This window comes from Cnephaeus nilssonii (assembly GCF_951640355.1).
Source record: "Cnephaeus nilssonii genome assembly, chromosome: 12".
In the NCBI taxonomy this organism is placed as follows: Eukaryota; Metazoa; Chordata; class Mammalia; order Chiroptera; family Vespertilionidae; genus Cnephaeus; species Cnephaeus nilssonii.
Window position 1 is genome coordinate 1,605,442 of NC_137083.1, and position 17,649 is coordinate 1,623,090.

Genomic DNA, 17,649 nt, shown 5'->3' on the forward strand with positions numbered 1-17,649 from the left:
AGAGGCTCAGAGCGGTCAGCACGCGCCCAGGTCACAGAGCTCCCACGTGGCTGAGCCCCCAGCAGCCCACTGGCCCTGTGTGTGGCCGGGCCCACCGCAGGGTCCCACGCCGGGGGCGGGCAGACCTCGCGAGGACGAACAGAAGAGAGGAAGCCACAGCTGCCCGCTGCGCCCAGCGCTGCAGGGCACGGGCCAGGCGCAGCCGAGCGGGCCCGGGGCTCGGCCTGGGCGCTGTGCGGCACCAGCGTGGGGAGGTGGGCGTGGAAGTCACTCCAGCGGCGCTCCGAGAGCGACGGGGTCCGGGCGGCGAGTGGAGAGGGGAGGGTGCGAGGTGTATACACGAGGGGGAAACACCCACACGTGGAGCGGGGGTGACGGCCGGCCCGGGGGGTGCCTGTGGCCACCCGCAGTGCGGATGGTGGACAGGACTCGAGTGAAGACCGGACAGGAGGGCTGACCCTGACCAAAGACCTGCTGGGCTTGTAGGGGAAACTGATGAAAGTGTGGAAGCCTGGCCAGTGTGGCTCAGTGGTGAGCGTCAGGCTGTGAACCAGGAGGTCAGGGTTCGATTCCGGCCGGGGCACAGGCCTGGCGTTATCATCCTGATCCCCACTGCGGGGCGTGCGGGAGGCAGCCGGTCCACGATTCTCTCTCATCGTAGATGTTTCCGTGTCTCTCTCTCTCTCTCCCTTCCTCTCTGAAATCAACAAAAATATATTTAAAAAAAAATCCCAACACAGACATCTGACTGAAATAAATGGGCACGCAAGCGTCTGAGACGGGCCCGCAGCTCTGGGGAAAGAAGAGGCCGGGCTTGCCTCTCAGCCTGGAGCCCGATGTCGCCGCGAAAGGGTGAGGACGCGCCTGGCCGAGGAGACGGAGGCGAGGGCCCAGGACCCCCGAGGAGGGAACACGAGCGGATGGAACCACGCATCCCTGAAGGGCGGGCCAGCGCGTGGTGTGGGGACACGGGCCCGTGGGCGGGGAATGAGCTGGAGGACGTCCTCCCTCCTGGGGGATGGGACCCTTAAGGAGAGGACGACAGAGACGTGATGTTAGGACGTTGGAGGGCAGAGGTCTCCCACGGCCCTTAACCAGCGCCCCGCGAATGCCCCTCGGATGGGACGCAGGGCTGTCAGGAGTCTCTTCTTCCAAAGACAGGCGGCGGCCGAGCTGAGCTGCAGGGCGGGGGGTGGAGGGGGCATCGGCCGTTCCGGGCGAGGCCACAGAACTACGAGCATCGCTCAGCAATGGGAACGGCCTGTCTCAGGGGCGTGAGAAGGGGGTCCTGCTGGTTCTACCGAAGGCAAGGGGCGTGGTGACATTTTCTCGTGTCTCCCGTGAGCTGGACAGTGTCCAGACGCTGTGGTTTAGGCCCCAAACTACTAACACCCACTTCACACGGAGCCAAACCGGTTCGGGCAGCACCCACTTCACAGCGGGAGAAACAGGCTCGGGAACCCGGTTACAGGCCGCGTGGTGGGAAGAGGTAGAGGGGCAGAGGCTGGGCTGGTCCCGTCTGTAATCACCGCCCCCCCCCCCCCCCCCCCACCTCCCATGCCGACCGCAGCGTGAGAGACGGCATGGAGCGCCAATAATCACCGTCCGCCCCCCCAGCGCCGACCAGTAATCAACCCTCCCCCCCCCCCCCCCCCGCCCTCGGCTGAATTAACCTTTAAGCTGCGCTCTGTGCTGTGGAACTGGAGGTCAAGGCGCGGGTGCCGCCGTTTCCCGCAGGGACCCTCCGGTCAGGACCAACAGGGGGACTCACCGCCGGCCGGAGTCCTGCCCCTGCGGCGCCTGCCCCCCAGGAGGGCCGGGCTTGGGGATGGCTGGCGGCGAAGAGCGGGTTGGAGCTCACGCAGGTCTGCCCTGCAGCTGGAACCACACGCCCGGCCTTGGTTTTCAGCCTCAGCGGCTGGTTAAACATTAACCTCTGGTGGTGATAAAGCCTCGCCCCCGGGACCTGGGTGCCCATCTCCCGAGGGGGCAGCGCCCGAGCCTGGTCCTCAGCTCGGGAACAGTGTGCGGACCTAAGGCCCCCGCTTTGCTGAGACTGACTTTTCGTGACCCACACGGACCCCGTAAAAACCCTCAGGAGGTGCTACCGATCCCACTCCCTAACCCTCGGGCCCGGGCGGGTTCAGCTGTGCGCGCACCTGGGCACCGGGCGCTGACAGACGCCGTCTTCGAGGCTGAGCACACTCCCACCTAAGGCACCGTGCGCCCAGGGGCGGGCGCGAGGGGAGGGTCTCCAGCCCGAGGGGGTGCTGCGAGGCCGGTCCAGCGGGACCCTGGGCGTGAGGGCCGCCTGCAGCCTGGGCCTCAGATCATCGCCCTGACCACAGGCGGCCCCACCCCAGCAAGAGCCGCCTCCTCTTCATTCAGGTTCCCCCTGCTCTCCCGCCTCGCGGCCACGGGTTCAATCCCGCCTCCCGCTGGAGCCAGGGGGGAACCTGCATGTGGCAGCTCGGTGACCCAAGTGACAGCTCACAGCCTCTCTAGCTCGAGTGGCGTGTGACGTGTGGCATGTGGCATGACGTGTGGCGTGTGACGTGACCCCTGAGCACCACGCCCCGAAGTGTCTGAGCTGCGGAGGCATTGGCTGGCAGCTGCAGCCTCGGGTGAAGACGGGGCAGCTGACCCACCCCGCCCCCGGCGACCCCTTCTCACCCCCAGCACTTGGCCTGTTGAGTTTGGGTAATGGTGGCCTGGGTCCCAGGTGACCCTCAAGGGGGGGAATCCAGGGTCAGGTCAGACCAAAGCCACCTGGCCCTGCAGGATGCCGCTGCGGCTCATCGCAGGCCCTCGCCGCCAAGTCTTTGCCCAAAGTCTCCCTGTGGCACAGGGGACGCTGTGAGAAGAACTCAGGTGGCCCTGGCCAGGTCGCTCAGTGGTTAGCGTTGGCCCGCGGACGGAAGGGTTGCGTGTTCGATTCCTGATCAAGGACAAGGACCTCAGTTTCCGGTTCCATCCCTGGCCCTGGTCAGGGCGCGTGCAGGAGACAACCAATCGATCGACCTGTCTCTCTCACATCAAAAGGTCTCTCTCTCGCCCTAGCCGGTTTGGCTCAGTGGACAGGGCATCGGCCTGTGGCCTGAAGGGTCCCAGGTTCGATTCCGGTCGAGGGCACAGGCCCAGGTTGTGGGCTCGATCCCCAGTGTGGGACGTGCAGGAGGCAGCCGATCCATGATTCTCTCTCATCATGGATGTTTCTATCTCCCTCTCCCTCTCCCTTCCTCTCTGAGATCAATAAAAATATATTTTAAAAAAAGTTCTCTTCCCCCCCCCCCCCCCCGCCTTCCATTCTCTCTAAAAATAAATAAATAAATAAAAATCCATGGGAAAAACACCCTCAGGTGAGAACTAGGAAAAAAAAGAACTCAGCTGCAAGGAGGGTTCCGAGGCCCGAGCAATGCCCCCTTCTCTCCAGGTCCGACGTTGACCTTGGAGGCCCGGGTCAGCCCCGGTCAGCCAGTGCCTGCCGGAGGCTGAGCGTGGACGGTGCTGTGGCCGGCGGTCGGGGCTGTGGGCCCACCTGGGGGCAGGGGAAGGAAGAGCTCACAGGGCAGGCTGGCTGTGTCAAGCCCACGGGCATCCCGCACGCCCTCAGCTGGGTGTGCGCTCCTCTGAGCGGCCAGCTGTTCCCAGCTCGGGGACACCTGGCTCCTCGAATCCACCAGGGGCCTCCTCGTGTTGGCCGCTCAGAGCGGGGGGCGCTCCTGTGGCCCGCGTCTCCAGGCCACGAGGACGGCCGCTCTGGGCCCCTTAGACGCAGACCCTCGGGTCAGCAGGCTCCTCGCCCGACTTCCCACCTGCCCACTCCCTCAGCGATGGGCACCCCTCTTCCTGTTACCGCCTCGGTCAGCTGCCTCGGCCTCTCCCCGGAACAAGCGAGGTGCAGCCAGGCGCGTGGGGACCTGGCGGAGACGGCCCGACACGGAGAGACACGGCAGCGAGGGGGGCCCGCCGCCCGCGAGTGTGCTGGTGAGGGCGGGCCCCAGCCTGACCCGGGGCAGGACCAGGACGGACGGTGAGCCTTGGGGAGGGAGGTGGGGACTCGGGCCGGGCGCAGGTCGGGGGTCACAGCGGGGAGAGCTGCAGACGCAGAGGACCCTCCCGGAAACAAGGACAGGAGCGCGACGCCCAGGGGAGCGCCCGCGGTGGGCAGGGCCGCCGTGACAGCCCGCACCCTCTCTGCGCGGGTGGGCGGGCGGCCCGAGGCGCATGGCGGCCAGGCGAGGCCACGGGGAGAGACCAGGGCCCACGTTCTCCTGACCTTCCCGCCGAGTTCCTGTCTGACCGGGAGACCCCGGCTCCTGCCCCGTGACGTCCCACTGGGGCAGCTGTCAGGTGTGAGCGCCGATGGGTCCCGTGAGGCGCTCGCGAACCCCGAGGGGAGATGGCGCTCTGGCGCTTCCAGGGCCGTGTCCCCGCGCCGGGGCCCACTCAGCCCGGCGATGACTGAGACCCAGACCCCGTGGGCCCAGGAACGCGCCCACCCCACGCCGGTTCCTTCCAGCGCCCCCCCCCCCCGCGCCCCCCAGAGCGAAGAGGCGCGCAGTCACCGTCCGGCATCACTTGTGAGGGGTTTCAGCCGCTGAGCAGCTGGAGGGGGTGGAAATGAAGAGACAGCACACACAATAGAAAATGAAGAACACTGTATGTTTATTAATGTTTATTTCAAATTACAAGAAACAGATCACCAGTCCCTTATTGGTACAAAAATACCTGAAAGTGTGTACTTAGGTTCATGAGCTGAGGAGCTATGTACAGAGGAGCAAAGCACATGAGGAGAGCTCGTCCCTGCCCCGTCTGCAGCCCTGGGGCGCGGCGCGTGGCCACGCGGCTCGCTGTGACGTCACACTCGACGGCGAGCAAGTCCCACCCCGGGAGGTGGGACGCTGGTCAGACTGCCAGGGGTCACATGCAGAGGAGAGAGGACAAGACTTCTAGACTGAGGCACATATTTCTTCAAAGTTTAGCAAACAAAAAAGCATCCTGGGACTCGCCCCAGCGCGCTGGGGGCCGACACCCGCAACGCGGCGTCTTCCTTCTCGATCTAGCCCAGGCGGTTACACGAGTATCACTTAAAGAGAAAATAAATCACAGGCAGATAAAAACTCAACAGGCTCCACACGACCCTGAGCTGTCCCGTCTACATTCATGTCACCGAAATACAAAAATAAAGGCCGAATGTCTTCAGCCCCTGGCTGGCGGGTGGCGACTGCCTCGTCCAGGGACCGGCTGCTGTCAGGTGGCCCTCCCGGCCAGGCAGGGCGAGGACGCCCTGTGCCACGCCTGCACTCGCCATCGATTCACGGAGGCCGGGAAGGGACCAAGGGCCGGGCACACAGCTACATGCGAAACTGAGTCAGAGTCGGGCTCCTGCTGTCCTTTAAATAAAACGCGTGCGTATAAATATGAAATGCCGCAAACACTAGCCATCTACGGGGGAGGGGGCGGGCCTCGCCTCACTGCTGGGCCTGGTCTACTCAACAGGAGAGGCCGGGACCTGTCCCGCGCTCGGGCTCACATCCAGCCAGCGAGGGCGGCGGCTCAGTCAGTCCCTCGGGTGGTCGGGCAGCGCCGCCAGCACAGGGAGGCCCGCCTGTGGTCAGGGCTATGGGAGATAAACTGGGTACAAAAAAGAAAACACAACTGAGTAACTACAGCTAAAAACGTCTACTAAAACTTCTTCATTTGCATAAATGGACAGGCACAGAAAACCACCGAGTGTGGCCTGTAGAGTAACAGCTTCCCCTCATTGACTGGCCCACGGTGCGCCCCGAGGCCAAGGCCTGTGTGTTTCTGGGGACCCGTGGGGGGTCAGCGGGGGCACATTTAGAGGCCAGTCAACGTCGGAACTGCTACTAGACAAGAAAATCACTTGCACCACAGAGGTCTGTGTGCTCGTCAGAGACCAAAGGAAAGAAAGACACGGCCACTCTCAGACCTGGGGAAGCCCCTCGGGGACCGGGCACCGTCCGAGCGGCCCGGAGCGGGGAGCAGTGTCCTGCCGACGAGGCTGGTCCACGTCCCCAGCTGCTGTGAGGGACGAGGCGGCAGAGGCCGCCAGCTGCCTCCCGCGCCGGGGTCTCAGGCCGGGGGCTTCAGGCACAGGCCGCGAAGCTGGGCCAGGACGTGCCCTTTCAATGTTTCCATCCTTGTCACCATGGAAACCCGCCAATCCGGGCCTTGACCATGGTGCCCTTTCAATATTTCCATCTGTGTCACCATGGAAACCCGCCAATCCGGGCCTGGAACATGGTGCCCTTTCAATGTTTCCATCTGTGTCACCATGGAAACCCGCGAATCCGGGCCTGGACCATGGTGCCCTTTCAATATTTCCATCTGTGTCACCATGGAAACCCGCCAATCCGGGCCTGGAACATGGTGCCCTTTCAATGTTTCCATCTGTGTCACCATGGAAACCCGCGAATCCGGGCCTGGAACATGGTGCCCTTTCAATGTTTCCATCTGTGTCACCATGGAAACCCGCGAATCCGGGCCTGGAACATGGTGCCCTTTCAATATTTCCATCTGTGTCACCATGGAAACCCGCGAATCTGGGCCTGGACCATGGTGCCCTTTCAATATTTCCATCTGTGTCACCATGGAAACCCGCGAATCTGGGCCTGGACCATGGTGCCCTTTCAATGTTTCCATCTGTGTCACCATGGAAACCTGTGAATCCGGGCCTGGGACATGCCCTTTCAATGTTTCCATCCTTGTCACCATGGAAACCCGCGAATCTGGGCCTGGGACATGGTGCCCTTTCAATGTTTCCATCTGTGTCACCATGGAAACCCGCGAATCGGGCCTGGGACATGGTGTCCTTTCAATGTTTCCATCTGTGTCACCATGGAAACCCGCGAATCTGGGCCTGGACCATGGTGCCCTTTCAGTGTTTCCATCTGTGTCACCATGGAAACCCGCCAATCCAGGCGGGGATGTGCCCTTTCAACGTTTCCATCTGTGTCACCATGGAAACCCGCAAATCGGGCCTGGACCATGGTGCCCTTTCAGTGTTTCCATCCGTGTCACCATGGAAACCTGTGAATCCGGGCCTGGAACATGGTGCCCTTTCAATGTTTCCATCCGTGTCACCATGGAAACCCGCCAATCCGGGCAGGGATGTGCCCTTTCAAGGTTTCCATCCGTGTCACCATGGAAACTCACAAATCTGGGCGGAGACATGGTGCCCTTTCAATGTTTCCATCCGTGTCACCGTGGAAACCTGCGGGTCTCTGCAGGAAGCCAAGCAGGTGACCTTTTCTTATCAGAGCCTTGAGTCCCCGAGGGAGGACAGCCGTGAGGAGACTCAGGCCACCGCAGGGGTCAGGCAGTGATCCTTCTAGAACAGGCGGCAGGTGCGCCGGCGGGCGGACCACGGGCAGACGAGAGTAGCAGAGTCTCAAGAAAGCTGCCTGTCTCCAACCAGCGGGGGACTCGGCCCTGCCGGGCGTGGCGTGGGGGGTCCCCGGAAACGAAGGCTCCTGGCTGCGGAAGACGGGGCACCTGGGAGCACGAGCGCGGCACCGTGTGTGGAGAGGCGAGTGACGGACGGTGGCTGCCTGGCTGGTCCGTGAAGCGTGTCCAATGCCGACCGCAGGTGACACCTTGGTGTTTTTAGAAGCTTTTCCAGTAAACTGGGCAGGGCGGGGGTGCTGATCATTTGGACGCTGAATCCACCCGCGGTGACCTGCAGGCGGGCCCGCCCTCCGGACACCTCCGTCGGCAACGTCTACCGTCCGCTTGAAACTGTCTCTCCGTCTTGTATGCGCTGCACAGCCGTGTCCCCGCCACCAGGGGCTGAATACGACATTGAGAACAAGGAGTGCAAAAAAGGGATCAATACAAAAAAGTAAACATGTCAGTTTTAATTGTCAAGATTATTCCAGGGCAAGAGTTTATTTCCAATCACTTCTAGGATTCACACGTGGCCCCGCCGGGACGCTCGTTCCAGTTTTCCTCCAATTTAGCACTCGCTCTTTCAGCCCCTGATGTGGCTGGCAGGGTCCAAGCAGCAAATCACTGTCACGTCCAAGGACTATCCAATGTTGGGGGTTGGCACCAGAGGAAGCGGTTTTGCTCCCCAGGTACAGAATCAAAGTGTGTTTTCAACCATGCACAGGCCTCCGACTCCTTCCAGTGTGATCTCCCTCCAGCCACCAGCTCAGGCGGGTCTGAGGCCACCAGGCCACGTGGGTGCGCCCCAGCCGCCGGCCGCGCGGGGCGAGTCACAAGGCCACGCGGACGCAGTGGTGCTTGAGCTTGCAGGGCAGCACCCCCTTGTTGAGCTGGTAGAAGTCGACGAGCTGGATCAGGTCGGAGAACTTGGTGTTCCCGTCGTCCAGGCTGAAGAACACCTGCCCCTCCTCCTCACACTAAGAGACACAAGACACTCCCAGGTTAGCGCCAGCACCGGCCCCCTCCCACCACACTGCCAGGCAACAGGCTCCCCGTTTCCAGGAAAATCTCTCGGGAAACCCTTTAAGCATCTCCCCCCGTGAGCGTGGAAATGCCCGACGTCGACTGCTCTGCAGTCTGGTTAGTTTCTAACTTGAAAGCTGCGTTAAGAATAGAACCAGCAGGAAAGAGGATTAGCAGGATGACATCGATACTCACAGGTAAGATCTGGAAATTTTTGATTTTCTGGTGGTGGCTCAGCGTGAGCACGTACGCCTTGGGGTTGCTCTGGCTGTCACGGACCAGGAAGAGCCTGGGAAGGGAAGGTGACTGACCGTCAACGTGAAAATCCAGACTCAGTGTGCACACCTGCCCGTGCGCGCACATGCACACGCACACACACACACACACACACACACGCTTCCCTTGGAGCCACGAGGCTGCGGGGCCTCAGCATCCGCTGGCCTCTGGTGCAGCAGCACCCGCATGCCCAGGCTGAGGTTTCGCACATCACGCCGAGAGGACCCAGGGCCCCCTGGAACCCAGGGCCCTGCGGCTCGGGGGAAGGGGGCGCGGCTGGAACACTGGGTCTGTGGGGTGAGGGCGCTCTCCAAGGTGATGGCCAAAGGCAGCCTGGCCAGATCTGGGCAGCGAGGGAGCAGCAGGGGTGGACAGACCCAGGTCAGCAGGGACCAGGAGTCTGCGATGAGGAAGAGGCTCCTCCTCAGAGCAGAAGGCGGGGCCAGGAACCAGCGAGGCCGCGCAGGGCCTGCTGGGGACGGGGCCACGTCCCATCACAGGCCAGGGCCCCCCACGGGCGGAGACGTCCACCCTGGACACCCCAAGAGACTCCGAGGATGACTCAGCAGCTCTCCTGTCTCAAATGCAACGCCAGACTCACTAGCCCGAGGCACATTCTAGAACTGGCTTCTGCTCAGAACCAGGGTCCATGGAGACAGAGGTGAACTGGGGAGCCGCGCTGGTGCAGGGGGGTCAGGGTGAGCACTGATGGCGGGGAGCATGCACATCGGATGAGGGCTGCACCCCGTTAGGCAGCGCGGCCGCTGCTTGGCAGGAACCCTGCGGGCGGGTGGGGTGCACGTGGGGGGCTGCAGCCCCTCCTGGGTGTGTTTCCTGCCCTCACTCTCCTCCCGGTGTGAGTGGAGGCCACCCGCCCGCTGCCCTGCCCTGTCCTGTCCTGCGGAGCTGACACCAGGGACAGAGTGCGCTCATCTAGCCCCAGGGCCCCCACCAGAGGGCGGCAAAGGGGGCCGCTGGCCTGGGCCGGGGCCAAGGCGAAGGTCCTCACTTCCCTGGGGTCCCGTCCCCGGGAGGCGGGCCTCAGCTTGCCGAGCACCTGGCAGGGCACTGGCCGCGGTGCCGCCCGGGACACTGGGGTCCCGCCCGGTGCAGCTCAGGGCTGGGAACAGGTCCTCACGGTTACCCCAGCCTCCGCCTGCCACTGAGCAGTCTATGCTGGGGGCCCTGGGAACCCCGCCCCCCCAAGAAACGCAAACCTTGTCGGCGAACAGGCTCAGAGTTAGGCCCCTCTCCCCCGCATGCCGGACCCCGAGGACAGGAAACACCGTTATGGCTGAGGGGCTGCTGTCCGGCTTGCACGGGGACTGTGCTGGGATCAAGTGGCAGCTGCACCGGCAGCTGGGGAACCACTTCAGCCACCCGAGGAGAGTCAGACCCTCCTGTACACGCGCAGGACAAACGCACGCCGCGTGCATCCGGGACCCAACAAGCAGACAGGAGCGAGCAAAACCAAAGGGAAGAGAGAGAAAGCAAGGGAGGAGGGAAGCGAGGAGGGAAGGTGGGGGCACGTCGAGCCATACCGAGGCCGTCAGGACCGTGGACAGGAGTCCGCGACGGCCAACGTGACCACGTGAGGAAACGTGCGTCACCAAAAAGCACGCGCAGAAGCCGGGCGCTTCCCGCCCGCCTGACGCCTGGGAGCCGTGGCGAGGTGCCCGCCGCCGAGGAAACGCTGGCAAGGCCTCTGCCTGCCACTCACGCCCCGCTTCTAAGGACTCGCCGGCGAAGACACCGGCACGAGCAGGAGGCGCGTGATGGAGCCCGGTGCCAGCGAGTGACCGCTGCCCGCGGTGGCGCACGCAGCCGCGCCGGCTCGGCTTTCGCAGCGGGCCAGGCGGGGCAGGACGGGCAGACAAGCATGTGTGCTCATGTTTAAAAGCGCACCCATCCACTCTCCCCAAAAAGCAAGAGGAGCCGAAGCACTGAAGAGCTGGGACCACGGAAGAGCTGGGAGGACGCGGGCGGCCGGAGGCCGGGCATTTGGGCGTTCCTGCGGACGAAAGGGACTGGCGTCCTCCGAGCGATGCGGGAATCTTGCCACGCCCGACGGGTAAAGCGCGTCAGAGTGGGGCGGGCCCACGCTCGAGCCCGGTCTTTGGCAGAGCACAGGGCTTCTTGTGGAGAAGAGGAACAAGGCCGCCAGGACTTGTTCAAATTCCCCCGGTTTGGGAAAATGTGCCCCGGAGCCTCCTGCACCCTGTCTCCTGTCCCTGCGGAGGTCACCATGCTCAGTGCCGGTCAGAGGGCTCGGGCGCCACGGAGGAAGGGGCCATGACCAGGGACGGCACATGCAGCGGCAAGAAGAATGCATTTTGGTTGAAATAAATCAAACGTAAGAACCGAAATCCACGCGTGAAAAAGCAGGGCCTCATTGGTCACTAGAAGGACGGTGGCACGCCACGTCAGTGTTCTGAAAACTGACAATTAAGTATCGAGGTGCATTTCCCAGGAGACCGAGCACATGACGAGGGAAAGGACTTCGCTAAGAAACGAAGGCGTAGTGGGGCCAAGGAGGACGAGTCTGTTCCCTTAATGAAACACTGACCCCGAACAGGCCGAAACCACGTGGTGAATGGGGGTGGGGCCCGGCCAGGGAGGGGCAGGCCCACGGCACCAGCCCTGCCCCACGCTGAGCGCACGGGGGGACCAGGCCCGGCGGAGGACAGAGCGCTCTCCTCGTGCCTGGGCCGCTCCCAGGAGCCCCGAGCTGCGCGTGCAGCGCTGGCTGTCCCCACCCGGCATGCCGTCGCGCCCCTGCCGCAGCCAGGGCCCCGCGGGACGAAGGCAAGGCCGGGCACGAGTGCCTGGGGGCGCCCACCCTCCTCAGGGGTACCTAAGAGACAGACACATGGGCGAAGTGCACTGGGGACCCTGATCCGAACCAACTGAATTTAAAGGACTTTTTTTTAAGCAATTGGGGAAATCTGAACGTGGATGGGATGTTACATATTTTTGGTTTGTTGTTGTTGAGGGTTTATTTTTATTTAAAAAGCCTTTCTCGTTACAAGTATTCAGCTGTCCCTTCCCGACCGCTTCCTTTTAAAGTGCGACTGACCCTGAGGGCCAGGAGAGGGCCCTTCTCCTTAGGGGTGCAGGCGGCTTCGCCCGGTTCCTCTAGAAGGTCCCCAAGGGGCGGGGGGCAGAGGCAGAAACAGGGTAAGGGGACAGCCAGCCAGCCAGCAGGCTTTGAAGCCGGGCACAGGAAAGGGGGCGCACGACCCCCTTCCCTCGTAGGCCAGGTTTTCAACGCCCACAGTGAGACTTGTAAGAGGCGAAGGGCAAGAGGATCGTTCTTCGAGTTCGACAGCCGCCCAGACCGTTGCGAGCGGACCCTGCGTGGCCAGCGGACCAGGACGTGGCCCAGGCGCCTCACCGCCGGGTCCGGAGCAGCCCCAGTGCGTCTCCGGTGCGGGCGGGTGAGGCGTGGGCGGCGAGCGCTGCAGGGACCGGCCACTGCAGGAGCTGCCCCATCAGCCCCAGCGCTGCCCCCACCCTGGCCAGTGCCCCCAGGGATGCTGAGTAGGTGCGGCCAGGCTCTGACCTCGGGGCGTTAGCCCTCTTGACCCTGAGGGCCCTGGGAGGACCACAATGTGGACGACGCCAGGAGATGTGCCCGGTGACCCCATCCGATGGCCACCGGCCAGCGTCAGCCACCGGAGGTGTGGAAGCCATCCCAGCCCCGGGGAGAGGAGCCACTCCCGGTGGGAACGGCCCGGGCGGCTGTGGGCGGGGCTGTCTGCGCTCGGTGCTGACGCCGGGCACACACGGTGCCCAGGGCCTTACTGATCGGAGGGGCTGGCCTGTCCCGGCCTGCTCCCGGCAGCACAGGCGGGCACGGTGACAGCACGCAGAGATGGCGACCCTCACTGCTGGACAGGCCTCCTGCAACCCACACGCCCTGAGCGGCCGCGTCTGCTCGTGAGGCTCTCCTTCTGCCCCGTCCGGAGCGAGGCCTGGGCGGACCCCGCCCACAGTGCACAGCCCTCGGCACCTGCCCGCACGCTTACCCGTCCACCAGCCCCTGCTGCTTGATGATCCTGTGCGACTCCTCCCTGGAGATCCTGCCGTGGAACCAGTGCTGGCTCTTGTGAATCACTGGGGAGGGGGAGGGAGGAGAGGGAGGGGGGAGAGAGGGAGAGTGGGTCCCGGCCCTGCGCAGGGCTGCCCCCAGCACAGCCATGTGGCTGGCGCGCCCCTTCCTGAGGCCAGCGGGCAACCTGGGTGGACGGTGTGGGGTGGGGGGGGAGCGGACACCCTGGGTGGACGGCGTGGGGGGGGCGCGGACACCCTGGGTGGACGGTGTGGGGTGGGCGGACACCCTGGGTGGAGGCGTGGGGGGGGCGCGGACACCCTGGGTGGAGGCGTGGGGTGAGGAGAGGGGAGCGGACACCCTGGGTGGAGGCGTGGGGGGGGCGCGGACACCCTGGGTGGACAGTGTGGGGTGGGGGGGGGCGGACACCCTGGGTGGAGGCGTGGGGTGGGGGGGGGCGGACACCCTGGGTGGACGGTGTGGGGGGGGGGCGGACACCCTGGGTGGAGGCGTGGGGTGGGGGGGGGGCGGACACCCTGGGTGGAGGCGTGGGGTGGGGGGGGCGGACACCCTGGGTGGACGGTGTGGGGGGGGGGCGGACACCCTGGGTGGAGGCGTGGGGTGGGGGGGGCGGACACCCTGGGTGGACGGTGTGGGGGGGGGGGCGGACACCCTGGGTGGAGGCGTGGGGTGAGGAGAGGGGAGCGGACACCCTGGGTGGAGGCGTGGGGGGCGGTGTTCCGTTGCGCACAGGCCCACGTACCGGTGTTGAGGGAGGAATGGGCGAGGGGGCTCTGGCTGCCGAGGGCGCTCATCCTGGTGCTGCGTCTCTGCAAGGGAAACGCCCCGTCAGCGCTGCCGGCAGACGGGCAGGGCCGCCCGCCCCGTCCACGCTGCTCAGGGCGTCCTGCCTGGGGCGGACGGGGCCTGGCCCGAGAGCCCGCCCGCGCCCTGTCTGCCCGCGGGGAACGAGGAGCTGCGGGCCCGGTGGGCCAGGCAGAGCCAGGACACGGAGCCGGAGCCGGCGTGCTCCTGACAGTCCCGGCCGGGGCAGCGGCTCGGTCCGTCTCCCACGGGAGACGTGTGGGGAGTTGGATGAACCTCAGCAGAAACCACAGGCCCCCCCGCCCCCGCCGTGGGGCCCTCGGCTGCCGCTCCGGGCTCAGGAGCGCCGTGGATTCAGAGCGGCAGATCTTGCTTCGGGCACCGTCTTCAGTCAGAACCGGGGAGCCGGTGCCGTTCTTCCGTCTGGAGAGCAGGGACGTGAAGGTGGTTCAAGGCCACGGAGCCGGTCGGTGGTGGAGCCACGAGGCGCGGGCTGTGGCCCGCAAACCCAGGCCCTGACAGCTCCTCCGCAGGGAGCGTGTGTGGGCCCCGACGCCCCTGCTCCGGTCCTGGTCCTTCCTGGCGTGCCCAGGGGACAGGAGGCGGGTGCTGCGGATGGGTAACCTCGATGCCACCCTCCCCCCAACTCCTTACCCCCTGGCCAACACCCACAGAGCCGCTGTCCGGGAGCAGCGCGAGCAGGGTCCCGCCGGGGAGGGGCTGTCGTACCCTTACCCTCCAGGCGTGCCCCTCCTCCAGGGCTGCACTCTCGGCCTCGTCGGGGTTGTCGATCACTCTTCCGGTCTGCCCGGAGAAGTCCATGGCCACGAGGGAGTTCTCGGAGACACTGCGCTGCAGGGGGGCGCGGGTCTTGAACACAGGAACTGCCGGGGCCCCGGGCGCTCGGCACGAAGCAGTCCCAGGCGCCGGGAAGGGCCGCGAGCACCCCTCCCGACTCCCAGAGGTGCGGGTGGGAACTCAGGGGCAGACAGGTGGCCCTTCAGCTCACATGGGTTTGGTCTCTCCCCAGACTAAGAAACGCCCCCTCCTGTGGGCAGGCGAGTGCAGGGACACAGGCCTCCGCTGGCGCGAAGGGACAGAGGTCCCAGGAAGGGACATGGGTCATGAGGACGCTGCAGCGGGAGCACGAGTGTGTCTGCACCTCTGGGAAGGCGGTGTGTCCCGAGAACCGGGGGACTCTCCTCTCTCCTCCACCAGCGAAGGACCCCGGGGCATGGGAGCCAAGGGGAGGGGGCAGCCCTCAGGGAGGCCGTGCCGCTCCTGCCCACCTGCCCGCTGGGCGGAGCAGCCACCTAAACGCCCGGGGCTGCGGGGCGGGACCGGGATGGCAGCAGCCCCTGGGACACGGGGTGCGGGGGACGGGCTGGCTTCTCTGGGACCACAGGCCTGAGCTGCGCCCCCCCCCCGCCCCCAACCCTGTCTGCATGAGCCATGGCGGCGGCTGTGTGTGAAGAGCTGAGGGACGGCCCTGGCTCTGAGGCGGCCGGTGCACTTACCACAGGCCCGGAGAGGGAGCTCAGGTAGGCCGCCTTTCTGTGGTGGGGGAGCCGGTAGTTCTGGTAGAGGGTCATTCCATACTACGGGCCAAAGCCAGAGTCAGTGCTGGCGCGGGTGGGGGGGGGACATGGAGCCCCTCGGAGCCCCGCACGCCCCGTTCACTTTGCTTTTCCCAAAACAGGTCACGCGTATGCAGACCACAAACATCACCCAAGTGTGGAGAACCCTCACCGTCTCCCCCACCTCTGCTCTCCCCAAACCTCTACCTTCTCCGTCCACTGGCGTCTACACCAGCGGTTCCCAGCGTGGGGCACACATCCCACGGGGGGCAATTGAACTTTTAAGGGGGGCAGTTCGAGAGTAAGTTCTTCACAGTGATTTTTTTTGGCATTTCTTATGGTTCCAGGGGCCTCATAAACAGTATGTAAATATATACTGTGACACATTTATGCATTTCAGCTATTGTATGTTTTGAAACTTTATTTGCTATTTTTCCAAATCACTTCATATTATTATTTTTTAAAACAAGTTCTTAGTGATGTCTCCCTCAGGACTTCCACTGTCCTTTCCTCCTCCTCTTTTTCTCTTTCATGGAGGCCGTGTTCTTTGGAAGCTTGTGTAGACCGAGCTCATGGCCTTTCAGGCTTCCTCCCCGTGAACAGGCGCTCGCCTTTGGAGTAACTAGGGTTATACGTCACGGGGGCACCGGGATTTTAGAGATGCTTAGTGGGGTGGGGCCAAAAGAAGGTTGGGGAGCACGGGGCTCCCTGTTACAGAAAACAGGGGTTTCCACACCCCTCCCTCCAGCTGCCTGCTCTGAGCACACTGCTCCGGGCGGCTCTTTGCTGAGGTTCCCTCTGTCTCCACAGGGGGACCCAGCGAGCTGCTGCTGCCTTTCGCTGCAGAGCGCTCCTGTGGCTGTGGATGGGCGCCCCGAAACTCTCCCCACCAGCCCTGACGGGCGTTTAGCTTTCAGAGTGGCCTGGGACGGCGCACACCCATCTCAGCACCACCTTTCCCAGGAAACAGTAAAATCATCACTTTGGCCCCCTCTGTCTGTCTCATCAGCGGCGAACATCACACGAGCCAAGGTTCTGGGGCAGAGGCACGGGAGCCGAGCGGGGCTCCCCTGTGCGTCTGAGGGGAGTCTGTGCCCACCCTCGGCTGCGCCCGCTTCTCCAGGTGGCTGCACCCCGAGGCTGTCCAGCTGGAAGCGGCAGCGGGGCTGGGGGTTCAGAGACAAGATTCCTGGACCACGCCCTGTGTTGGCGCCAGGTCAGCGAGCAACTTCCCTCCAGATCCCTGCTCAGCCAAGTTCCTCCTGATCAACTAACTCGCGCGGGCGGGCTTTGTGAATACAAGGGCCGGGAGACATGGGGGGTCCGAGGGGTGTTTGCTCAAGACGTTTGTGGGGATGGGAGGTGAGGGGGGTCCCCCACCCCAGGAGCCGTTTACTGAAGAGCCTGGGACTCGCTGTGGCCACTGCTGAGAAGCTGCTGTCTGGGGTGCGATCCCCAGGGGTCCTAGCCCATCAACTTCCTTTAGAACTTGCTGGCTGGCGGCACCCCCTGCCCTGGCCACCGCTCGGCTGTGCCGCGGAGTCCCGTGTGCCTGGGGACCCCGACTCTCGGGCAGCCGGGAGTCTGAGAGTTGGCCGAGAAAGCAATTCACCCTCCAGCGAGCTCCCTGTGCCCCAACTTCTGGTCCGTCTCTCTCTCCTCCCGTCCCTCTCCCCCAGACCCTGGCCCCTGGCCCTCTCCCTGCCCCTCGCCCTGGGCACGTGGTAGTGCCTAGAGGCACCCGAGTCGGCTCACCTGCCCGGGCCCGCACCCCCCGATGTGTGCAGGGCCCAGGCCGGCCGCCGGCTCTGCCCTCCCCCTGGGAAGCCTCTGGGAGAAGCTCCCAAAACCCCGTGGGCAAGAGGGGTGACGACCCCCGATAACGAGAACCCGGACGGAGCGGGGTCGGGCCGGTCTCGCGGGGACAGTACCTTGAGCAGCCGGAACGCGGTCATCCAGCAGATGCGGCCCTGCTCATCCTCCGCGCACAGCAGCCGCAGCTCCTTTGTCTCCTGCAGGACTTTGTTTGGCTTTTAAAGGAGGTAAAGGAAGACGTGGTGAGTGTCCCAGAGCCAATCAGAAGCCCGCCTCAGGCTCAGGCAGGACCGAGGCGACACTCACACACACAGATTGGCTGGGCGCCCCCCCAGGGGCCCCTCCGAACCACCACGCCTTCCCCGGGGCCTCTGAGCTCCTCAAGGACGGACACCTCGTAACACACAGGAAACCTTTTCACACGAATGAATCGACCCAGTGTGAGACCGTATTACTGGTTTTAGAAAAAAGCAGCAAGCGAGGAAGAATGCACCATTTGAATTCCAAAGTGGCCAGGGGACCCGCGCCGGCTGCAGGGCCCGCAGGGGCGGCCGTACCTTCAGGCAGAAGCCGAACTCCGTGGGGGTGTGGTACTGCTTCTTGCCGGAGATCACAGAGAAGACGCTGCAGTCCTCCAGGTCGGCCAGCAGCTGCAAGTGCCTGGGCTCC

General features: G+C 64.3%; 1 protein-coding gene across 15 annotated transcripts in view; it reads right to left on the bottom strand.

The window, feature by feature from the left end:
* Positions 1-4,646: 4,646 nt before the first annotated feature.
* GRB10 (growth factor receptor bound protein 10) overlaps positions 4,647-17,649 on the bottom strand; it is a 107,001-nt gene continuing 93,998 nt past the window's right edge. For 10 of the 15 annotated variants that reach the window (XM_079786268.1, XM_079786267.1, XM_079786274.1 and 7 more), the window contains 8 exons: positions 17,538-17,648; positions 17,097-17,195; positions 15,106-15,186; positions 14,243-14,440; positions 13,527-13,593; positions 12,741-12,828; positions 8,632-8,725; positions 4,647-8,390 (listed from right to left, as the gene is read on the bottom strand). In XM_079786268.1, the coding sequence (XP_079642394.1) occupies positions 8,244-8,390; positions 8,632-8,725; positions 12,741-12,828; positions 13,527-13,593; positions 14,243-14,440; positions 15,106-15,186; positions 17,097-17,195; positions 17,538-17,648 (885 nt within the window). In that variant the 3' untranslated portion in view covers positions 4,647-8,243. The remainder of the gene's footprint in view (positions 8,391-8,631; positions 8,726-12,740; positions 12,829-13,526; positions 13,594-14,242; positions 14,441-15,105; positions 15,187-17,096; positions 17,196-17,537; position 17,649) is intronic. The other 5 variants (XM_079786269.1, XM_079786265.1, XR_013814299.1 and 2 more) reach the window with 4 other exon arrangements.